The following is a 23,298-nucleotide window of genomic DNA, read 5'->3' on the forward strand; positions in this document are numbered from 1 at the left end:
CGCGCCCCTGCCACTCGCAGCCCCGGTTGTTTATTCGGGGGCAGGGGAGGGGAACGTGGGGAGTTCCTTGGAGTGAAAACCTTTCCGAAGTGGGAGCGAACCCGGGGCGCCCCCCACGGCCGCAGCCTTCGGAGGAGACGGGGCCGCTGAGGCGGTCGTGAGAGACGGATGGAGAGGAAGCCGCGGCTGGAATCTCCTAACCGCCCGCTTCTCATCTTGTCCTGGGGCAGGGGCCTCAGGATGGAAACCATCAGCCTGCACCGCCCGAGAAGGTCGGCTGGGTCCGGAAATTCTGCGGGAAAGGGATTTTCAGGGAGATTTGGAAAAACCGCTATGTGGTGCTGAAAGGGGACCAGCTCTACATCTCTGAGAAGGAGGTGGGTGCTTCTTGCCTCTAACTCTCCGTTTTCTCATACCCCCCACTTTGTCACTCCACAAGGGCTCGCCTAGCTTACTCCACCCTCGTTTTGTTCCAAAGGCAAGTTCAGTGGTCTCCTGACTCTCTACCCCCATCTCATCTGCAGAGAAAGGTCACCCTTTAGTGAGAAGACCCAAGTGAGAATTAGAAGTTGAGCTGGCTGCTTACTCAGTGTTTTTTTGTTTGCAAATACCTTTCTAACAACAATGATAAGCCCCTCCCAAGATGCCCCAGAAGTCCTAAGTGTCCCTTGCTGCCTCCCACCCTAACCGGCCTCCTGAATATAGGATTTATTTTCTTTATTATTTCTGCTGAAACAGTTTAGCATATTCACCACCCCTTACTGTCCCCCGACCTTACCCCAGCCAGCCTCCCCTTTCCTGTCTGTGGCAGGAGCGTGCACAGGTCCTGTCCGTGGCGCATCCACCCTGAATCACAGAAAATACACACGCACCCCGCCGTCTGGCCCCTGTGACCTCGGGTCTGTGAGTGGCAGTTATTTTCATTTTCGTTGAAGGCAGTGTCCCTAACCAGTATGCTCTCTGTTCCCCACCCCCACCCCATTTGAAAAAGGCAAGGAACCCATTTTCTACCCACTTCCTGCCCACTCCCCCCGATTTGTATCAGAAGGGAGAAGAATGGAGTTAAGAACCCCTGTATGTCTTTGGATACCTTTGGCTGTATATTTAACCATGAAAACCAGTCTACACTGTGTCAAAACCTGAGCTATGATAATTGAATCCAGACCCATCTCCCTTTTTTCCCTAAGTCTTGGGGTCAATAACGTGTACTAATGTTGAGAAATCAGAATTGCCCCTCCAGTGGTTAGAAGTCACTCCATTGCCTGCCTCTGTGACTGTCAGTATAGCCTGGGAGACTGTCCTGTGAACGTGTTAGAGTGGCTCTTCCTCCCGCCCTCACAGGAGGGATTCTGTGTTGCCTCACCCAGAGCTAACTGGGAAGTCCTCCCTGAGTTCTAACCTCTTCTACTTTCTGCAGTAGACACCCTTATTCAGTAGATTATATTTAGGTAAATAAAACCTTTTATGGTATTGAAACAGATACACACACACCCCGAGACAAAGTACTCATCTAGAAGAACATCTACTGAGGCATCTAGGGAAGAACTAAGCTGTGCCACAGCCAAAGAGATCCCTCTTAAGGGTATTGAAACCTAGCTGTTTACACAAAGCTAGGAAGTTGGTGATGGAAAGTCTTAGGAGTGAGGTGAAGGCACGTTTCTTGGTCTGTCACCCAGGCTGGAATGCAGTGGTTCGATCACAGCTCACTGCAACCTCCACCTCCAGGGCTCAAGTGATCCTCCCATCTCATCCTCCGAGTAGCTGGGACTACAGGTTGGTGCCACCATGTCTGGCTAGTTTTTGTATTTTTTGTAGAGACAGTGTTTCGCATTGTTGACCAGGCTGCTCTCAAACTCCTGGCCTCAAGTGGTCCACCAGCCTCAGTCTCCCAAAGTGCTGGAATTACAGATGTGAGCCACCATGCCTGGCCAGGAGGATTTATTTTTAAGAGTTACTGCTGCCCAATCACAAATCCTCCAGAAAGTTTTCTCCACAACTTTCCGGCATTCTAATTAAAAAAAAAAAAAAAAAAAGGCAAGTGTCAAAGTGTATCTCCTGTCTTCCCCGAACTTCTTAATTGCAGGAAACTCTAGTTACCAATCAGGGAGAACTTCCTACAAGTCAGGGAAAACATAATAGTGAAAGGGTAAGAGGAATAAGACATCCATTGCTTGTTTGTATTTGCCCAGAGAGCAGAGTCTGAGGGCAAAAGCATAGTTGATCCTTGCTTGTGAGGAGGAGGTACAGAGACAGGGGAAAGGATGGAATGACCTCAGCCTAGGATGTCTGGTGTCCTATGAGTCAGGACCATCTGACTGGTCATGGAGCCAGCTGTCTCCTGCTGGGAAGGGCACAGGAAAGAGGGACTAGACATACTGATACTACGCTTTTTTAGAGCCAGTTTCAATGCTACAGTGGGCCTGGTTAAAAGTGAAATTGACAGAGGACTCTGAGCTTTATTCTGCCCACTTGGGAAAAGCCCTAGGGCCAATAGAGTCAAGACAGGGTGTTTTGTTTTGTTTTGTTTTTTAGAGACAGGGTCTCACTGTGTCTCCCACGCTGGAGTGCAGTGTCACAGTCGTAACTCTCTGCTGCTTTGACCTCCTGGGCTCAAGCAATCCTTCCACCTCAGCCTCCCGAGTAGCTGGGACTACAGGCATGCACCACCACACCCAGCTATTTTTTATTTTTTATTTTTTGTAGACATAGGGTCTCACTATGTTGCCCAGGCTGGTCTCAAATTCCTGGCTTCAAGTGATCCTCCTGCCTCAACCTCTTGAAATTCTGGGATTATAGATGTGAGCCACAAGATTTTTTTTAAGGCAGAGTATAATCTATATCATTTGCTGTTAATGCAAGAAAATTTATAACCCTATCTCCCAGAATTTTCGCTAATCTTTTTTGTTATTTCCTCTCTTAAAGGCAGGGTCTCCCACAACCACCTGTGCCATAGAATTTCTTCTGTGTTCGATAGTAATCATTTTCTTCCTTCTCAGTCAAAGGGCATCCTCTCTCAAAGAGGGCTGGAGCACCTACGGTCACAGGCTGGTGGGTAAGAACAGAAGCTAGACCTTAGACCTCATGGTCAAGGAAATTGGGTTTGGGGCAACTCTTTGGACAGGTGTGGGAAAAAATCCCTTTCTATGGTCAAGGACAAAGAATCAGGGGAAAGGAAGGGTTAATTTGGAAGATGGGTAGTTATAAATGAGACTCTGAGAATTAGATCAGCGTGGAAAAAAAAAAAACAATACGATGGAAAACAAGGCTGCTGGCTTTGTCCATCTTCCCAGGCACTGGAATATACTTGTCCTACTGCTTGCCTCACCCCATCTCCCACCCTCTCCACCCCCACTAAGGGCTAACCTCTGTCAGTGTCTTCTGCTCCCCAGAACTCCTTATCAGTCTGTATGCAAGCCAGAATAACTTCCTTTCCTTCCCTTCCTCTAAGGAAATCAAAGTAAGTTAACTCTCTTCCCCTGGCTACATTCACACACCCAGCACTTTCCTCTCCACGGTTTCTGTACTCTGCTGATAGTCTCAACTCTGGAGAAGGAGGGGGAGAGGAGGGATGATGCATCATCTTACATCCCTGCCCCGTGTTTCTGGGAATTGTTCTTGGACACCCCTTGCCAGCACCTTGTCCTACTTCCACCCGTAATCATTCAAGGCCTCTGGCCGCTTTCCAACCCAAAGCCAGGGAACCTGGAAAGTGAGGGCCCTGGAGGAGCCAAGCCTTGCTGAAACAAATGGAGGTAGATGTATGAGCAGTCACTCACTTGAATCGGGCCATGTGGTCATCTGTCCTCATCTTTCATCAGCCTCCAGGTGCAGCAGCAATTCAGAAGGATGGGCAGATGCAAGACTGTAGATGGTCTGGGTAATGGAAGGGAGAACCATTTCTCCACTTCCAGGTTTCCAGGAACCAGGAGGATAGATGAATTCACCTTCATGCACACGAGCCCTATTTCAGAGCTGGGGAAGTTGGGGACTCTTTTGAAAAATAATTTCAGTCAGGGTGGGTGGATGTCATCCAAGGAAGACATGAGGCTACTTTTATCTGTTTAGTTTTAATGAGACAAGTGCTGGTGCTTTTCATTTCTTATCCCAGGAGAACGTGACCAGCTTTTTCCTGAGGTGTTCCAACCCTGGGCTCAAGTCACAGAGGGTGAACGGACTGCACGGTCTGGGCTTGTAACTAAGTCTCCTCTCTGTAACTTTGGTCTTTGCAAGCCAAACCAAATCCATAAGCCACTGCTTCAGAGTCCCAGAGTTGTAGGAACACCGCCTTAGGGGAAAGGAGAAAACATTGTGATCGGTTTCAAATGGACCTGCGAAGAAATGTTCCTTGAGCCGCTTTGCAGTGCTCAGAAAAGGCTAGTTGGGGTTGGAGGATGTCACTAGGAATGCAGCCTTGATGAGACGTTCAGCAGGAGTGTTAAGAGCTAAATGTTGCTTGAAGCTGCTAAAGGTAGAACCAGAGTGCAGGACGGAGACTACAGCAGGAAGGGCTACGTTTAGATACGAGGAAGAGCTTCCTGCAATACAGGGGACCCAGGCACTCAAACTAGAATAATGACAAGAAGTCACAGAATACTTTTTTCCAAGTCTAAAGTGTAGTCTTCAAGGGAAAGTCTAAGTGCATTCTTGCCTAGAGATAGGGGGATGAAAGAAATGGTTTTTCAGGTCTGGAGGAGTTACTTTGGATTGTCACAGTACCTTAGAGGGAGGAGGAAAGGGTAGAAACTGTAATTGTAGTTTTCAGCTTCTCTGGACAAACTCAGCAAAGTGGACACAGGGGGCTGCCGTCCTGTGGTGGCGATGCTCCTGAAATGAACAAGGAAGATAAGTCTCTATAATTGTACATACCAGAGAAGGGAGCAAGGTGGGGTGGGAGAGCTATACTGCACACGTGCGAGTGGGGAGGCCAGAGACAGCCCCTCGTTCCCTCCAGACACCCTGATACTGGCCCTGCCTTGATCTTCATTCTGTGGACCATCAAGGGCCATACAGGTCTGTCTTACTGAGGGTGATGGATCAACCATCTACCATGTCCCTTTAAGGACATGAGCCTTTTTAGAACATGTAAGTTGCGTCCTTAAGGAAGAGTGGGGCAATGGGTGAAGAGAGGCATAGTGGGACTCTGGAAATGGCAGCCGGGCTAAGGAGAGTGAAGAGAAGGGATTTAAACAGAAACACACCTGAACATTCAAGACTTGGGGCTGCCCTAGCCTCCTCCTCGATGTGAGGCCTCTGTAGGCTTTGGGCAGGACAGCCCTCTCCTCTCCTGGCATGCCTCCCTCTCCTCAGGCTTCCTCTGCTTCCCAAGATGATCTAAACTAACAGTCTGGGTGGAGGGGCTAAATAATTTTATCCTCCTCACCTCACCCTAACCCTCCCCTAGGTAAAAGATGAGAAAAATATTCAAGAGGTATTTGACCTGAGTGACTATGAGAAGTGTGAAGAGCTCCGGAAGTCCAAGAGCAGGAGCAAGAAAAATCATAGCAAGTTTACTCTTGCCCACTCCAAACAGCCCGGTAACACGGTATGTTTCTCCTGCCACCTTGGCCGCTGCAACATGGACAGGGTTGGAGGGGGCAGGGGAGAACTCCTTACCCTCAATTTCTCTCAGCAATCTTGGCTCAGAGGCCCTGAATTGCTCTCCTGCTGGCTTTTATCATTTCACCTGAGAATATTGTGGCCATTTCCTTCTTTCCAGGCAGGCCAGCCTTTAACCTGTTCAGCCACAAAGATCATCTCTCTATATATCTCTTTATTTTTCTCTGTCTTATACACACACATCCACACATGTGCATATTTACATCCCTTAGAAGAAAATCCCTGTCCTTGTACCCTGATAGGTGGTTGAAGTTCTGAATCTAATTCGTCTTGTTGGAGGGAACCCAGGGAAGTTACTCCTGTCACATTCTATTTCTTCAAACATTGAAAGTTTTGTATTTTAATACCTGTCCTTCATCAGACTTCCTCTGATTATCTCCAATACTATATTAATACTCAGTATCCTTCTTAGCTCTTCCTTGGTCATTTCTAAAACAACCTCCTAGCTATGCATTTTGCAGGAATAGAAGCTGGGTTTCCTTAAGTTATGGATGACTCTGGAAGCAGAATATCTCTCCTTCCAGGAGCTGGGTCTAAGAAAGTGAGATTATAATCTATTATTTCTCACTGTCGAGGTGAGGCACCACTTCTAAAACCCTGGCTGAAACAGGAATCTTCCCCTCACAGGCACCCAACCTGATCTTCCTGGCAGTGAGTCCAGAAGAGAAGGAATCGTGGATCAGTGCCCTCAACTCTGCCATCACCCGAGCCAAGAACCGTATCTTGGATGAGGTCAGGGGGCTCACTGTGGGGAGAGGGAGGGAGGCTGGGGCAGAGGGAGCAGCTGTGACCCACTGAAGGGGGAGGATTATGCAGGCCCCATTTACTTGCTCCCCCACCAGCTCTACTTCTTTACCTCCCTTTTAAAAACCTGATCTCTTTCTACCTTCTCTCCAAGTCTCTTCTGACACCTCCTCTTCCCCACTTCATGATGCGGGAGCCAGCCTTGCGTCAGCTTAAAGAGCCCCTTCGTGTCCAGTAAATCCCCTTGCCCATGGATTCATTCAGAAGCTGTGAATGGAGTGGGCACGTGTTCAGGCCTCGGGATGCTGGGTTGGGACACAGAGTCGCTGAAGAGCACTCGTGACTCACAGTACATCTCTTCAGGTCACCGTTGAGGAGGACAGCTATCTTGCCCATCCCACTCGAGACAGGGCAAAAATCCAACACTCCCGCCGCCCCCCAACAAGGGGACACCTAATGGCTGTGGTATGTAAGACTGTAATAAACATTGCCAAAGGGCCAATTCTGTGTCAGTCCATCTCAGATAGAACTGTATGCCACCAGAGGCATTTGTGGGAGGCCTCCTTGATGCCAAGATCAGAGGCGAGGGAAGTCCTTCCACCCCATGCCCCTGCCTGATCTAAATCAAAAGGATTTATTCAGCACCCATTAGGAGTTCAAAAGTCCTGGCTCCCAGTAATGTTACCCTCTTTTGGAGAAAATGAGTTATACCTACAGGAAAATGAAAACTAAGCCACTTTATGGTGACTGTCTTTATGGGTAACAGCATGTAGTAGTGCAGGCATTTGGAGGAGAAAGGATGACAGTGAATCCCTGAAACATACAAAGTGCTGGTTTCTTTCATGCTTCTGAGCTCTTAAGTTTTTAGAGAGAGAGGAGGGCAGGTATAGCGCAGAGAACACAGGCTTTGGAGTCCGAACCTGAGTTGGAACTTCACTGTAATCAGCTACCTGTGTGGTTCCCTGAAGTTGCATGTCTCCAGCTGTAAAATGAGGCAGTAATTATGCCTGCCTTGAAGAGCTGCTATGAGGAATGACGAAAGCAACATATGTATAACTACATATTTGGTATTGAATACTCATCACTTTTAGTATTCTGGAAATAAGAGAAAAAATTTTGTAAGGCAAGGGGGCTGAAGTGTGGGGCTCATAGGATACAGATGGAGGAGGACAGTCATTGTGCCATGGGGAGCGTCCTGTGTGTGTCATACCCGGTTTAATGCTGAGAGTCCACAATACTGAGGGAGAGGACACCCCTCAGGAAGCTTGTGGTAGAATGGAGAATACAGGAAACAAGCAACAGAAAGTAAATTACAGAAAAAGAAACATTCAAGTCACCATCAAAGGAATAAGAAACAGCACATTCAGTAGGAGGGTTCAGTCAAGAGCAGAGGGCTTTGCCAGGCAGGGTTGCTCACACCTATAATCCCAGTACTTTGGGAGGCTGAGACCAGTGGATCACTTGAGGTCAGGAGTTTGAGACCAACCATGGCCAACATGGTAAAACCCTGCCACTGCTAAAAATACAAAAAAAAAAAGAGCCAGGCGTGGTGGTGCGTGCACGTAATCCCAGCTACTTGGGAGGCTGAGGCAGGAGAATCGTTTTAACCAGAAGGTGGAGTTTGCAGTGAGCCAAGATTATGCCACTGCACTCCAGCCTGGGCGACAGAGTAAGACTCTGTCTGTAAAAAAACTACTTCTTATTCAGGGAAGGCTTATAGAGGAAAATGACCACAGCTTGCATCTTTTAGGCAGTCATTCTGAAAATCCCTCCTGAAGACAGCTTTCCCCTCTCATTTCCCCCTTGCTCCACAGGCTTCCACCTCTACCTCTGATGGAATGCTGACCTTGGACCTGATCCAAGAGGAAGACCCTTCCCCTGAAGAACCAACCTCTTGTGCTGAGAGTTTTCGGGTTGACCTGGACAAGTCTGTGGCCCAGCTGGCAGGGAGCCGACGGAGAGCAGACTCAGACCGCATCCAGCCCTCCGCAGACCGGGCAAGCAGCCTCTCCCGACCTTGGGAAAAACCAGACAAAGGGGCCACCTACACCCCCCAGGCACCCAAGAAGTTGACACCCACAGAGAAGGGCCGCTGCGCCTCCCTGGAGGAGATCCTGTCTCAGCGGGACGCTGCCCCTGCCCGCACCCTCCAGCTCCAGGCTGAGGAACCCCCAACCCCTGCCCCCCCACACCCGGGCCAGCTGTCCCGGATCCAGGACCTGGTAGCAAGGAAACTGGAGAAGACTCAGGAGCTTCTGGCAGAGGTTCAGGGACTGGGAGATGGGAAGCGAAAGGCCAAGGACCCCCCTCGGTCTCCGCCGGATTCTGAGTCAGAGCAGCTGCTGTTGGAGACGGAACGGCTGCTGGGAGAGGCGTCATCAAATTGGAGCCAGGCAAAGAGGGTGCTGCAGGAGGTCAGGGAGCTGAGAGACCTGTACAGACAGATGGACCTGCAGACCCCCGACTCCCACCTCAGACAGACCACCCCGCACAGTCAGTACCGGAAGAGCCTGATGTGAGGGCAGGGTGGGGTCTGGAACTCGTCGGGTTGGACAGACTCTTATCTCCGTGTTGCTGGATAAAGCTTTTTTATTTACCTCAATCAAAAAAAGAAAACAAAAATGAGCTCATTGCTCTTGCTGATGCCTGACCCCACTACAACCCTTGTTTCCCCACCTACTTTCCGTATCCCCTTCAGGTTTGAGGAAGTGACCCTGTAGCAGTAGTAGGAAGTTTTTACCCAGCCAGAGAGAAGGTGCAGAAAAGACATAATCTGATCACTCCACACACCACCCGCCCCCAAGACGGCACGGGGAGTCCACTGCTGCTCCCAAGGATACAGTGGGCTTCTAAGCTTAGAGCAGGAGGGGACGAGGGCGTTTTCTGTTATGTCCCACCCCAGGCTGTCAGTTTGAGGGTGAAGTTTCTTTCAGCTGCCCAACTCTAGTTGCAGGGATGTGGAGGCCATTGCCACCTGTCCATGAAATTTATCCCAGCCCCGAGGAGGATTTGTGGAATTAAAATCTTCCCCAGCCAGACACTGGCTTCTCTTTCCTAGCAGTCTCTGATTGAGATCGAGGTGCCTGGATTTTCTTACATCAGGCGTTTCTTCCCTTCATCTTCCATACCCTTCCCAACATTGATTCAAAGATCCAACTTTGTCGGGCACAGTGGCTCACGCCTGTAATCCCAACACTTTGGGAGGCCAAGGTGGGTGAATCACCTGAGGTCAGGAGTTTGAGACCGGCCTGACCAACATGATGAAACCCCGTCTCTACTGAAAGTACAAAAAATTAGCCAGGCGTGGTGGTGGGCGCCTATAAACCCGGCTATGCGGGAGGCTGAGACAGGAGAATCACTTGAACCTGGGAGACAGGTTGCAGCAAGCCAAGATCATGCCATTGCACTCCAGCCTGGGCAACAAGTAAAACTCCATCTCAAAGAAAAAAAGATCCAACCTTGGGTGGATGAGACTAGTTTCATTATTTGATTCAGGGCCCTAGCACAGGGGAACTAGAGACAGATCCCACAGAAGAACTGAACTAAGAATGAAACTGATTTGTGATGCAAGCTGGGTGGGATGAAGGGGAAAACCAAACATGTGTCCAAGTTCCTCTTTCGGCCAAGCTAAGATTTCCTGTGGCCTCCCCCTCTCCTTCATCAAACCTCTTCTATCACTAAGCAAGCCCCCACTTTAGAAAAGCATCTGGATGCCCACGCCAGCACCCTCCCAGCCACCTCTGAAGTTGACAGGCTTCCCAACATTCTTGCCTGTGGTAGGTCCCACACAATTCACTGTTCGCTCTTTCCTCAGAAGTGTGTGAGATCAGGTTTAGTAACAGTGGTGAGGTCCCGAGAAGAGCTATGAAGGGAATAATTTGATTTTGGGAAAGAAGGGGACAGAGCCTCATGAATCAAGTAAATAGAGGGTTAAAAACCACTTTGAAGTGTGCCCTGCTAGCTGCTTGATCCTCCAAGAGCAGCGGGGCTTCACTAGAGATGGGGGGAGGCACAAACGGGGCCAAGTTGCATATAGACCTGGCCATTAGGCTGCCCCGATGTTAGGAAGATGGGATAGGAGGAAGAGGGGGAAAAACCCTGTGGGAGAAACAGACCCTTCAATCCCCATTCTTCTGCTCTGACGTCACTCCTACAACCCATGGAAGCAAAATGGTTGGGGCGGAGTGGGGCTCTCTCCCCTTCTTTCCAGAAATCATCTCTTTCCTTCACAACTCTTCTCTGGACCTTATCACTGCTATTAAACCATCCCTAGGGCAGAGGAATTCTTGTTCTCTCTAGTCCCTTGCCACTCTGTCATGGAGATTTTCCCCAGCTCTAGACTGTAGTTACCTAGCCTCTTCCTTGAGGAATGTGTATCCCAGTTGAGTAAGGGAAAGCATGCAAGAGTGCCACCTTCATGTCTCCGTGGTCTCCTGGGGTATGAGGTGAGGACCCAGGCTTCCAGACATCCTGTCCTCCAAATAGCTACACTCTCCACGACCCTAAGCATGGGCAGCAGAGCCATCCGTTGTCACAGGTATTGAAGTCTAAGCTAGAATGAGGCTTTCTTTTTACAAGTCTCTATCTTTGTATTTTGCCAGCATTTTTCCTTTTCTTTTTTTCTTCCTTGTTGCTCCCACATAATGAGGAAAGAAGACAAAAGCACAAATGACATGTGTATCCCAACATGTCAATTATCTGTGGCTCCCAGGGGAGCCAGAAGATGGAGGGAGACACTAGAGAGGAGAGTGACAGGTGAGGGAAGCAGAAAAGAAAGATCGGGGACCTCACGACAGTAAGAGAAGAGCTGGGCACTGTGCTGCCGGCTTCAGGCTCCAAAACCAACAGCTTCCAGTTCTCCAACAGTTACTGGAACATGCAGGCCATAGGGTGGTGAAGTGAGCCCAGCTTTGAAACCAGATGAATCTGGATTCAAATTCTAACTCTGTTAATTCTTGATTATGAGGCCCTGGGCAAGGCACATGCCTTCCGAATATTAGTTTTTTTCATCTGCAAGCTGCAGAGCTATTGGATGGGTGAGGACAATATGGAAAATGCCTGTCAGTCAGAAAGTGACCGCTGCAGCTACTGTTACTGGTTTGACTCTGGGCAGTGGGCCGCTAGCTCAGGTGGAAGGAGCACAGTGTGAATGAGGCCGCTGATGTGGGGTCAGTCATTGTCACTTAGCTAGATCCAGGCCACAGGCTGTGCCTGACCTCTCTCTTCAGAGGAGAGAGCACACCAGGTACTGTGCTGAAGCCTAGAGCCAGAACGGGGGATGAAAGCATCATCCCTGGTCTTCAAGAACTTTAGAGCTTAGCATGGAGCCAGGCTTCCCACTAGAAAAATTGCTTAAGGTGCACCCTTGTGGTAGGCTGCTGGCATGAGTTCTGTTGAGGAAGCATTTGTGTTGAACCTGGGCACTGTGACAGGAGGATGGGAAGGTGCTTACGGTTTCTTTCCCTTCCTCCTAGCGCCTCTCTTCCCTCATTCCATCATTCCAGCCCCTCTGCCTGCGATATTTCCCTTCGTGCCCGGAGTAACTGTGATGCGTGGCAAATGGGTGGCTCCGTAGCTGTGTGGGGTAACTTTCTCAGGGCACAGCTGCCCCGAGACACTTTCAGGGTGCACTTATTCTCCCTCCCTTCCTCCTCCCAACTGCTCTGCTCCCTTCTCTTCTTACACAGATGAAGCAAAGGGAAGCACCCTCTGGAGGCCCGAGGATGGGGAGACGGGGGGGAACCCAGGACACAGAGGTGAGATGGGGTGAGGGGTAGAGGCAGGTAAAGAAGGAAATCTTAATTTGCATTTCAATGACATTTTCCTCAACTTTTCCTGTCCTTCCCCATCAGGTTGTTAGCCAGGGGCCTGAGGAGGGATGAAGGAACTGCAGTCCCGGCTCCCTCCGTCAGGAAGAATGTCTGGGGTGTTGGCCTGGAACGCTGATAAGTTGATTTCCTGCTATTTCCACAGCATAGGTTGACCAGGGAGAAAAGAAAAGTGCAAATTTCTGTAACTCCTGCCCTGCTTCTCACAAACCATGCGGTGCTGAGCCTAGAGCTGTGTCCCTGAGGAAACAGCTCTCGCCTTCCTTTGCCAGCCGCTCTCCCAACCTCTCTGCCAGTAGTAAATTTGCCTCATTCTCCCAGGAATTGAGTCTCTAAGACTCTCTCCCCTATCTAAACCTCACAGGCAAGCAGTCCCAGCAGCTCCCTTCTGCAACCCTCAGGTTCGCCTACTGCCCCCATCCCCCACTTCGTCACTCCCTTCCCTACACTGGGTTCTTTTCTCTCTGCTTTCTTACTACCTCCCTGTCTCCCAACAGAAGCAGCCAATCCCCAGCCTGCTCTAGAGCCACGCCATATATGGAGAGGTTGGAAAGAAACCCGAGTAAATGCGGGAGTGAACACACACACACACACACACAAAATCATACACGTTCATGCACACACTCATGCATACACATGCATGCACACAGCAGAGTTTGACTGCCTTTCTGCACGTGACGCTGTGTCTGTTTGTCTCTGTGGGACACAAGTCCCACCGTTCCTCCCCCGGCTCACCCCACCCACAGAATGAGGAGCCTGTTTGCTATTCCCCACCTTTAGTCATGCCCCAGGAGATCATCACTCCAACCCGTTGCCTCTGACCTAGATTCCCTGCACTAATTACAAGCCTAAGGAGATCTAACAAACACCCAACTTAGCACAGCTGAGACCCTCGAGGTCAATTAGTGCAGCCCAGCTCTGCTCAGGAAATGAGAGATAGAGCCAGAAAGTCTTGTACGTGGCCCACCCCAACCTCACCCCAACCGTAGGGTCGGAAGCAAGGATGGGGAGAATGCAAAAATTAGCAGGACCAGTTTAAAAACATGATTTTGGAGGCTTAATAAGTATGAAGAACACACTTGTTAAGTGCATTAAGGTTGGGGAGCAATTGGAGAATAGAGGAGGCTAAACTATCAGAAGTGTAGAGGCTGGTGCAGCTACAGAAACCATGGACATAAGGCGGCTTTCATAAGGACTTAATATGAGGAAAAGGAACTCATAGAAAAGCAAGTAGCACTAGAACTCTTGACCTGTGTCATGGTCTCCGATGCCGAATCCCTTCTCCTCTTTGCTTCCTGCTATGGGCAAGTTGGGGTTATCACCCCTGTCCTTCCTGCTGGTTTGGGACGGCTCAGAAATCACCCCTTTCTTTCAAAAATACTAGGCTCATGCCCGTTCTTGCTTTCCCTTCTTCCAGATATTAAAGCCATGACAGCAAACAGCCCCTTTCTCCTAAGGTTCCTGACTTCAGGTGGCAAAACAAGGCAATGGCATAGTCTCCTGTCCTATGTCCTTGGCATGCAGGTCAGTTGTCCTAATACCATCCCTAATGTTTTTGGCTCTATCAAGGTTGGGAGGCAGGGAGAAGAACACTAGTGGAATGCTCTGTGCACAAATAGGGAAGTGGACTCAAAAACACAATGTTCCTCTTCCCCCAGCCTCCACCCAGCTCTGGCTGCAGAGGGCCGCACTCCGCCATTACTGCGCCTCGTGCACAGTCCAGACTTATAGAGCAGCTGGAAACCCTGAGGGCAAGACGATTCCGAGAAGTACCAAATCTGTATGTTGATATGTTGTCCCGAATTTATTTCTCCAGCCTAAATTTCCCTCTCTAGCACTTAGAGCTAAGTGCCAACTTAACATCTTTACCTGGGTGTCTAACATGCATCTTAAATGTACAATAAATGTAATAGATGACTAAATAATGATTCTCAGTGAACCAGCCCCCCTCCATGCTCCTTTGCAATATGGGTTCGCTGTTTCTCCCTTTTGAGTTGCTCTGTCTTCAACTGCTGCTTGAATCTGGGTTTGCCGGTGACTTGCTTTGCCCAGTAGAACAAAGAACATGCACTGTGTCCGTTCCAGCGCCTAGGCCTTAAAGGGTCTTGTAGTTTCCACACTTTTACTCTCTTAAAAGTCAGGTGCTTATAAGAAGCCTGGGCGAGCGTCCTTGCTATGAGACCGTGAAACCACATGGATCTGTCCCAGCATCCAAGCCTCCAGTCAGACACAGCTGGAGCAGCACACAAGCAAGACCAGAGACTAGCTGCTCAGTCAGCCCCCAGAACTGTGAGAAACTAACAAACCATTGCTGTCTTAAGTCACTAGGTTTTGGGGTGGTTTGTTACTCAGCAACAGATACTAGAACAAAGATTGTTTCTTGGAAGTGGGATACTGCCCTCACTAAAACCTGAAACAAGTGGCATTGATCTTAGGACCCAGCAGCAGACAGCCTAGAAGGGCAGCAAGGAGACTGTTACAGAGTCTGGATGAACAGGGAGAAAACTGCTCTCAGAGACGGGAGAAAGACCACCTATGTTATATGGTGGTAGAATCATTCACAAAACTGTCACCTGTGGTGTCTTGGGAGCTAGAAAATATACCTAATAAATTTGTTGGAGGTAGCTAAAGAGACTTCCAGGCAGAATGTTAGAAGTAGCAATAGGCTTTTCTTAGCTGTGATTGATAAGGTATTGCAGGAAAGAGGAACTGAAAAAGAAACTTTTCAGTTTGCAAGCAGAATTTGATGGAAAAATAATAGAGCCCAGAACAGTCTCCAGCAAGAAAAACTTTCACCGGTGGTAATTTATGAGAATGAGCTAATGGCAGGGACCACCTGGCCAGTGAAACGATTCAGGCCTTTGAAAAGTACAGAGGTAAATTGTACCCCATAAGGATGTGCAATTACAGTGTGTCCATTTTTAAAATTAAAATTAAAACACACCAAAAATGCACAGGAGAACAAAGCACACAATGACAAAGGAATTGGCTGTTACTCAGCTGCACTGGTATCGTACAGAGAGAAAGAAAGCTAGTTAGCAAACAACTGAAACTAAGTGTGAGGGCCAGGGGCTTCTTTGGTAGCAATGGAAGAGCAGTAAAAGATAGAACTTAGAAATTCATAGCAACCAGGAGCTTCAAAAACTAACACCCCACTGAGGCTGAGGCAGGTAGCTAGAACCCTTAGCCAAGGTAGATTCGCCCTGTCAAGATCAAGGGCCTGGCTGAGAAAACTTGGGCTGGGATTCCAACACACAGAATGGGGACATCTGGTACGTTGGATGGTGGAGAGCCCTGAAAATTTTGGTTCCCAGAATCCTCTGACCCTACATACCCTGCTAAGAGGACCCACCCCTCTCTGTTAAGAGCCAGCACCACCTGCTGCCCAGGAAAGGCAACGCAGAGATCTCTCCCTGAAACATAACGGGAGTGTCCCTCCGGATCGGCCCCATCTCCCTTCTTGCTGCCAGAATAACTGGGCATAAGTCACAACGTAATTCAGAGCCAAGAACGTGCTGGGCTTTACAAGGAAGAAAGGAACTAAACCCAGCATGTAGGAGCAGGAGCAGGGGAGGTGCCCATGGACCTACAATTTTTTTTGTTTGTTTTTTGTTTGTTTTTTGATATGGAGTCTTGCTCTGTCCCCCAGACTGGAGTGCAGTGGCACTATCTCTGCTCACTGCAACCTCTACCTCCCGGATTTAAGCGATTCTCCTGCCTCAGCCTCCTGAGTAACTGGGATTACAGGCACACTCCACCACGCCCGGCTAATTTTTTGTATTTTTAGAGGAGATGGGGTTTCACCATGTTAGCCAGTATGGTGTCAATCTCCTGACCTCGTGATCAGACCACCTCAGCCTCCCAAAGTGCTGGGATTACAAGTGTGAGCCACCACTCCCCACCTGTTGTTTTTTTTTTTAGACAGAGTCTCGCTCTGTCACCCAGGCTGGAGTGCAGTGGCACAATCTTGGCTCACTGCAACCTCCGCCTCCCGGGTTCAAGCGATTCTCTTGCCCCAGCCTCCCAAGTAGCTAGGATTACAGGCACCTGTCACCACGCCCGGCTAATTTTTGTATTTTCAGTAGAGACGGGGTTTCACCATGTTGGCCAGGCTGGTCTCGAACTCCTGACCTCGAGTGATCCACCTGCCTCATCCTCCCAAAGTGTTAGGATTCCAGGCGTGAGCCACTGTGCCCAGCCAGACCTAGAGTTTTGAGAATATCAGACTAGAAACTTGGATAAGAAAGTTTATTAATTTGGGGGCACTTTCTTGGGATACAGGATTTACACTCCAGCAAGGACCTCACAAAATAGTTCAGCTATATGAATATTAGTGTTCTCCTAAAAGCCTTGAAAAAGTAATAACCCATGCAGCACAATTGAAATGCTTGAATTTCAATGCTTCCTCCACATCAGCAGTGGAGGAAGAAATTTAAAAGTTTAGGAAAGTAGACGTGTTGGAATGTATTATTTGAGGTCTAAAGGCTCACCATGGGATTATGTTCCATGGAAGACACACATCCTTTACTGTGGCATTGGTGAGGGGGGTACCAGCATCAATAAACAAAATAGGAGATGTACAGACAGTGGGGCCTCCCCTCCGTAGGCCAAGGATGAAGACAGGAGAGGTCATAACAAAGCTGAGATTATTGATAGCAATGGAAATAACCAATCCCCTCCCCAATGCCAAGCAATAAAGGCCAGGTGGCAACAATGGAAGCCAGGAGGTCACAATTCTCTTAATGACCAGCAAAGTCAAAGAGCCGGTCAAGACCAGATGCAGTTCATGCCTGTAATCCCAGTGCAAGGTGGGAGGATCACCTGAGGCCAGGGATTCATGACCAACCTGGGCAACATAGTAAGACCAGTCTCTAAAAAAAAAAAAAATTTTTTTTTAATTAGCCAGGCATAGTTGCATGTGCCTGTAGTTCCAGCTGCTTAGGAGGCTGAGGTGGGAGGATCTCTTGAGCCCAGGAGTTGGAGGCTGCAGTGGAGCCTCCTAGGCTGGTGCCATTGCACTCCATCCTTGTGACAGAGTGAGACCTTGTCTCAATAAATAAATAAATAAGTCAGTCGGTCAGTCAAGGGGAAATTAAGTTAATTACTAGAATGTGATATCCTTAGGGATAAAATTAACAGCCAACAAGGGCAAATCAAACAAATGCAAGAATAGGCTGAGCGCAGTTGCCCCTGTAAAAAGTCTTGAAGTAGAAAAATTGGAAGCCTTGTGCAGTATTGGTGGAAATGTAAAATGGTGCAGCTGCTGTGGAAAACAGTCTGAGTGTTCCCAAAAACTTAAAAATGGAATTACCATATGATCCAGCAATCCCACTTCAAAAGTATTGAAAGCAGGGTCTTGAGATATTTGCACACCCATATTCACAGCAGCATTATTCACAACAGCCAACAGGTGGAAGCAACTCAAGTGTCCATTGATGCATGAAAGAATAAATAAAATGGGAAATGTACATTATTCAGCCTTAAAAAGGAAGGAAGTCCTGTCACATACTATAACATAGATGAGCCTTGAGGATATTATGCTAACTGAAACACACCAGTCACAAAAAGACAAAAATACTGTATGATTTTATTTATATGAGACATCTAAAATAGTCGGATTCATAGAAACATAAAGTAGAATGGTGGTTGCCAGGAGCCAGGGGCAGGAAGAAATTTGGAGTTGTTGTTTAATGGGTATGGGGTGTCCGTGTTGCAAGATGAGCAGCTCTAGAGCTCAGCTGCACAACACTGTGAATATACTTAAAACTGTGGAACTGTACACCTACAAATTGGTAAGGTGATCAATGTTGTTTTGTATGTGGTTTTCTTCTTTTTTGGGGACGGGGTCTCTGTTGCCCAGGCTGGAGTGCAGTGGCACTATCTCTGCTCACCACAGCCTTGACCTCCTGGGTTCAAGCGATCCTCCCACCTCAGCCTCCCAAGTAGCTAGGACTACAAACATGCACCACCACGCCCAGTTAAAAATGTTATGTTTTTATCACAATTTAAAATAAAATATGTGTTTTAAGAACACTAAAAAAAAGTAATGATTCCTTCTCATTTCCTAGACCTGCAACAGTTTTCAGACCTGAAATCTATTGAATGGAAAATGTGGCAGAGTCCCCAAGAGGAAGGTCCCTGCAACATCACAGCAAGTGTGCACTGTAATAATTCCACCAGTCCTGGGTGACTGTCACCTGGGAGAGGAGGAATATCCAGACATGTTGAAGACTACTAGACACAGGGCCTGAATGGCACTGATATTCAAAGACCCGAAATGTCATAATGGCCCGTTACAATGATGGGCTATAGGTCAGGTAAAATGGGGATTCTGGCTGATGTCCAGCTTCGAGTGGGTCCACTGGGGCTCTGGCCGCACCTGGTGGTCATTGCCCCAGTCCCTGAATGTATAACTGGGATTGGTATATTCAGCAGTTGGGGAAGACCCCATGTGGGGCCCCTGCTTTATGCTATAAGAGCTATCATGGTGGGGAAGGTCAATGGAAGCCTCTGAAGTTGTGTCCCTCTCCCCTTCACCCAGCCAAGATAGCAAATACAAAATAATATCTCATGCCAGATGGAAGATCATTGCCACCCTTAAGTACCTCAAGGATGCAAGGATCGTGGTCTGTATCATACCTCTGTTTAATTCACCAGCCTGGCCCCTGCAGAAAACACATGGATCCTTGGAAATAACCATAGACGATTCCCAGCTCAGCTCAAACCTCGAGTGATCATGCTGGGTGTGATATCATTGCTAGAACATATAAATATGGCTTCAAGTACATGACATTTGGCCATTGATTTGGCAGATTCATTCTTCTTTATCGCGATCAGGAAAGAGAATCAGAAATAGTATTCACATGGACTGGATGACAATATTTATTTAGATTCCCCCCACCCCCAGGGTTGTTGTTAACTCTCCCAATCTATGTCATGATACATTCAGAAAAGATCTAGGTCATCTGGACTTCCCACAGAGTATCACAATGCCTCATTCATCAATGACATTAGGCTAATTTGGGAGAATAGCAAGAGGTGGCTGGCACCTGAAAGCCTCGGGAAGACACACGCAGTCTAGAAAATGAGACATAAACTCTCTGAAGATTCCAGGACTTGCCCCTTCCATAAAGTTTTCTGGAATCCAGTGGTCAAGGGCATACTAGGTCATTGCCTATGAAACGAAAGACAAAATGCTGCATCTTGCGTGCACAAAGAAGGAACTACAATGCCTGGGGGGTTCTGGCGGCAAACATATTCCACGCCTGGAAATACTGCTCCAGCCTGTATTCTAGAGGGTGAAGCTCTATTTGAGCCTAGGGCAGGGATATGGAGCCTGATCAACAAAAGGAGCTAGAACTGCTCTTGGACAATAAGGCAGGAAGGAATATGTGTGAAACTCAGGTGAGCCACTTGGGTACCTCTTGATACTCTTCATGCCCAGTGGTAAGCTGAATGGCACGTGCAGCCCAGCCTGTGAAGTGTGAAGTGATCAGGGACTCAGAGCCTCTGAGGAATCAGGGTTGTGCTACACCATTTGGTAAGCTATCAAGACCAGCAGAAATGACAGTGGTGTCATCTCTAGCAGAGAGGGAGAGTGGAATTTAGAATGGATAATGGAGGAGGGAAATGATGTTACCTATTGCAAGACCAATTGCAGCAACAGCCTGTGGTTATCCCACTGACCTCCCTTATCTAAGTCCCTTCAAGAAAAGAGTCCACTGAAACCCCGGAAGAGCTACCCCTCGACGTATGTGGAAATGTAGATCCACATGGTACAAAAGGAAGACTGTGGTAGCCATGAAGGTGCCTCACTTGGATTTGTCTTCAAGAAAGAACTTGCTGCTCAGCTGCAAGGAGGACAGTTAGCTGTCAGCCCCAGCTGTTAGTGCTGAGGGATCTGTCTCAGTTTTCCAGCCAAGGCACACTCCTCTCAGCAGGCCCTGGCCAGGTGACTGAACAGAGTAGAGGGGTTCTTAGGGCCTGGACATTTCTGCCCTATGCAAACCCCTCTAATGAAACATATTTGCTCTGGAGTTCCCCAATATGTTGCCCAAGATTCTATCTGCATTTCAGTCTGAGGCTCTCCTTGCTGAACCCTGCTTCCTGTCCCCTCTCATAGGCACTCCGGGCAGCTGACAAACCTTTCTTCCTCTTGCCTACCCCATCCCCAACATCTGGAGTCCATCAGCAAGTCTTTTTGGTTCTACCTTAAAGCATAGCTGGAACATGACCATTTCTCCATCTCTCCTCAGCCAGCTCCTTCCCTACATAGTCTCCTGGTGAGGTCTCTCTGCCTCCCCTCATTCCCGTTCAGCAGCTGGAGTGTCTTCTTGTATGTGTGTGTGTGTGTTTGTTTTTGTTTTGTGTGTGACAGAGTTTTGCTCTTGTAGCCCAGGCTGGAGTGCAATGGCTCACCGCGGCCTCCGCCTCCCAGGTTCAAGCGATTGTCCTGCCTCAGCCTCCCAAGTAGCTGGGATTACAGGTGTATGTGCCACCACGCCCACCTAATTTTGTATTTTTTTTTTAGTAGAGACGAGGTTTCTCCATGTTGGTCAGGCTGGTCTCGAATTCCCGACCTCAGGTGATCCGCCCACCTTCACCTCCCAAAGTGCTGGGATTACAGGTGTGAGCCACTGCGCCCAGCCTGCAGTGTCTTCTTAAAGGAGTTCATGTCACTTGCCTACTTAAAACCACCCTAACTTCATGTCACTCTTAAAAATCCAAATATTTTCTCTGGCAAATAAGGCCCTTCTCTGCCAAACACAGTGGCTCATGCCTGTAATCCCAGCACTTTGGGAGGCTGAGGCGAGCAGATAGCTTGATCCCAGGAATTTGAGACCAGCCTGGGCAACATGACAAAACCCCATCTCTACTAAAAATACAAATAAATAGCCAGGCATGGTGGCGCACACCTATTGTCCCAGCTACTTGGGAGGCTGAGGTGGGAGGATCACTTGAGCTGGGGAGGTCGAGGATGCAGTGAATCGAGATTGTCCCACTGCACTCCAGCCTGTGCCACAGAGTGAGACCTTGTCTCAAAAAAGAAAAAAAAAAAAAAAAAGACCCTTCTTCTTCTGACTTATGCATATCTCCAACCTTATCCCCAGGCCAGACACACAGATCTCTTTTCTGTTCTGTACATACACCAAGCTCTTTCCCATCTCAGGGCCTTTGCCTTTGCTATTCCTTCTGCCTAAAATACCCTTGTTCTCTTTTTTAACTTCTTTATTCAAACATCAGTTCTTAGGAGCCTTCTCTGGCCACTCTGTCTTGAGAGGCACCCCTTCCAACAGAATTGTTACCTTATCATTCTGCTTCCCTCACAACAGTGACCACAGTCTAATTATTCTCCTCAGTTGCCTCTTTATTTTCTCTCTCCCTGAGTAGAATAGAAGCCCCCACAGAGCAGGGCCCTGACTTATCTCCCCAACACCTAAATTAAATCTTTATGTGTGTAATGAATGATTGAAGAAAGCCTTACCTAACACACGTACATCTCCACCACATTGTCTCCACCATTTAGTTCCATTGTAATAAAAGTAATACCTTTTGATGGTCCTTTACAGTTTTAGATATCATGTTCTTGTTTGCTATCAATAGCTCTCTCACACATACACTATTTAATTTTTGATCTTCATAATTAACCCTGTGAAGACAATAGGACAAGTATGATCCCCAAATTAAGGATTAGAAAAATTGAAGCCGGCCACGTAATCCCAGCACTTTGGGAGGCCGAGGCAGGTCAGGAGTTTGAGACCAGCCTGGCCAACGTGGTGAAACTCCGTCTCTACTAAAATTACAAAAAATAAAATAAAATTAGCCAGGCGTGGTGGCAGGCACCTATAACCCTAGCTACTCGGGAGGCTCAGGCAGGAGAATCGCTTGAACCCAGGGGGTGGAAGTTGCTGTGAGCTGAGATCATGCCATTGCACTCCAGCCTGGGCAACAGAGTGAGAATCTGTCAAAAAAAAAAAAAAAAAAAGTGAAGCCGAGAGAAGTAACCAAGCTAGAAAGTGTCAAAAAGCATCAAAATCTAAATCTAAAAGCAGGCTTTGGGAAACGCAGTGATGTCTGACCCCAACTACCTGGCGGCAGGCCAGACTTCACAGGGTAAGGAACAGTCCTCTACCAGGCCACCCTCACTTCAGACACCAGTAGCCAGTTCAGGGGTTCGTTCCACTATCCCCGCAGGTTTGATAATTTGCTACAATGACTCACAGAACTCAGGAAAGCACTATACTTATGATAAATTAAACTTTTTTTGCAGCAAAAGGGTACACATCAGAACCAGCCAAGGGAAGAGATACAGAGGGCAAAGTCTGGAAAGAGCCACACAGGAAACTTTGGGCACCTTCTCCTGTGAAATTCCAGACATCACTGCCCCTCCCAGCTACGAGGTATGACAGTGCTTCCGAGTGCTGCCACCAGGAAAGCTTGCCCAAGTCTTTGGTGTCCAGAGCCCTTGCTGGAGCTTGACCACATGCTGCCTGCATGACTGACCTTTGCTCTCCAGTCCTTATGGGGGCTGGAACTGATACGGCATGTTTCAAAGCCCCCATTATAAATCACATCATTCAAGCATATGGTGGCCAAGCTCCTCAGGCAAACAATGACATTCCTATTGGGCAGGACATTCCAGGGGCCTAGAGATCATCTCCCAGTAGCCGAGGGCCACAGCCAGACCTCTCTGAGTAAAATCAGTTCACTACACAGGGGAGTTGTACTCCTTTGTTTTTTTTTTTAATTCAAGATCGAGTGCTCCAAACACACTGTTCTGTTTAATCTTTGCTCTCTTCTTTGACCTGTTTCTTCTTTTTCCGAGTTGGCTTCAGGTCACATGTTGCTCTGGAGAACCAAGAAGGGTGAGCAGACACCAATCGTGACCCCAAACAGCAAGAGGACAGAAGTAAGTGAAGTCTTTATTATCAAGCAAGAAATATGCTGTTTACAAAGGAAATTATTATAAATAATAATTTTTTTTTTACATGATGTTGAAATGAGATCTAGTAAATGTATCTGTTAGTAAGGAAAAGACCAAAGCAATGCTGGACAGTGACATCAAAGTAACATAATACTGAAATCTACTTGACATTCTCTGATAATATAC

The 23,298-nt window shown here is 48.0% G+C and overlaps 1 protein-coding gene across 4 annotated transcripts in view; it reads left to right on the forward strand.

The window, feature by feature from the left end:
• Positions 1-14,130, forward strand: part of PLEKHO1 (pleckstrin homology domain containing, family O member 1) — a 15,242-nt gene extending 1,112 nt beyond the window's left edge. The window contains exons 2-7 of one of the 4 annotated variants that reach the window (XM_011937763.1): positions 231-377; positions 5,402-5,542; positions 6,244-6,348; positions 8,175-8,853; positions 13,606-13,712; positions 13,847-14,130. In XM_011937763.1, the coding sequence (XP_011793153.1) occupies positions 8,199-8,853; positions 13,606-13,712; positions 13,847-14,023 (939 nt within the window). In that variant the 5' untranslated portion in view covers positions 231-377; positions 5,402-5,542; positions 6,244-6,348; positions 8,175-8,198 and the 3' untranslated portion in view covers positions 14,024-14,130. Of the gene's footprint in view, position 1; positions 378-5,401; positions 5,543-6,243; positions 6,349-6,710; positions 6,826-7,144; positions 7,764-7,904; positions 9,399-13,605; positions 13,713-13,846 lie in introns of those variants that run through there. The other 3 variants (XM_011937765.1, XM_011937764.1, XM_011937766.1) reach the window with 3 other exon arrangements.
• The last annotated feature ends 9,168 nt before the right edge of the window (positions 14,131-23,298 follow it).

Source organism: Colobus angolensis, unplaced genomic scaffold, assembly GCF_000951035.1.
Source record: "Colobus angolensis palliatus isolate OR3802 unplaced genomic scaffold, Cang.pa_1.0 Scaffold169, whole genome shotgun sequence".
Taxonomy (NCBI): Eukaryota; Metazoa; Chordata; class Mammalia; order Primates; family Cercopithecidae; genus Colobus; species Colobus angolensis.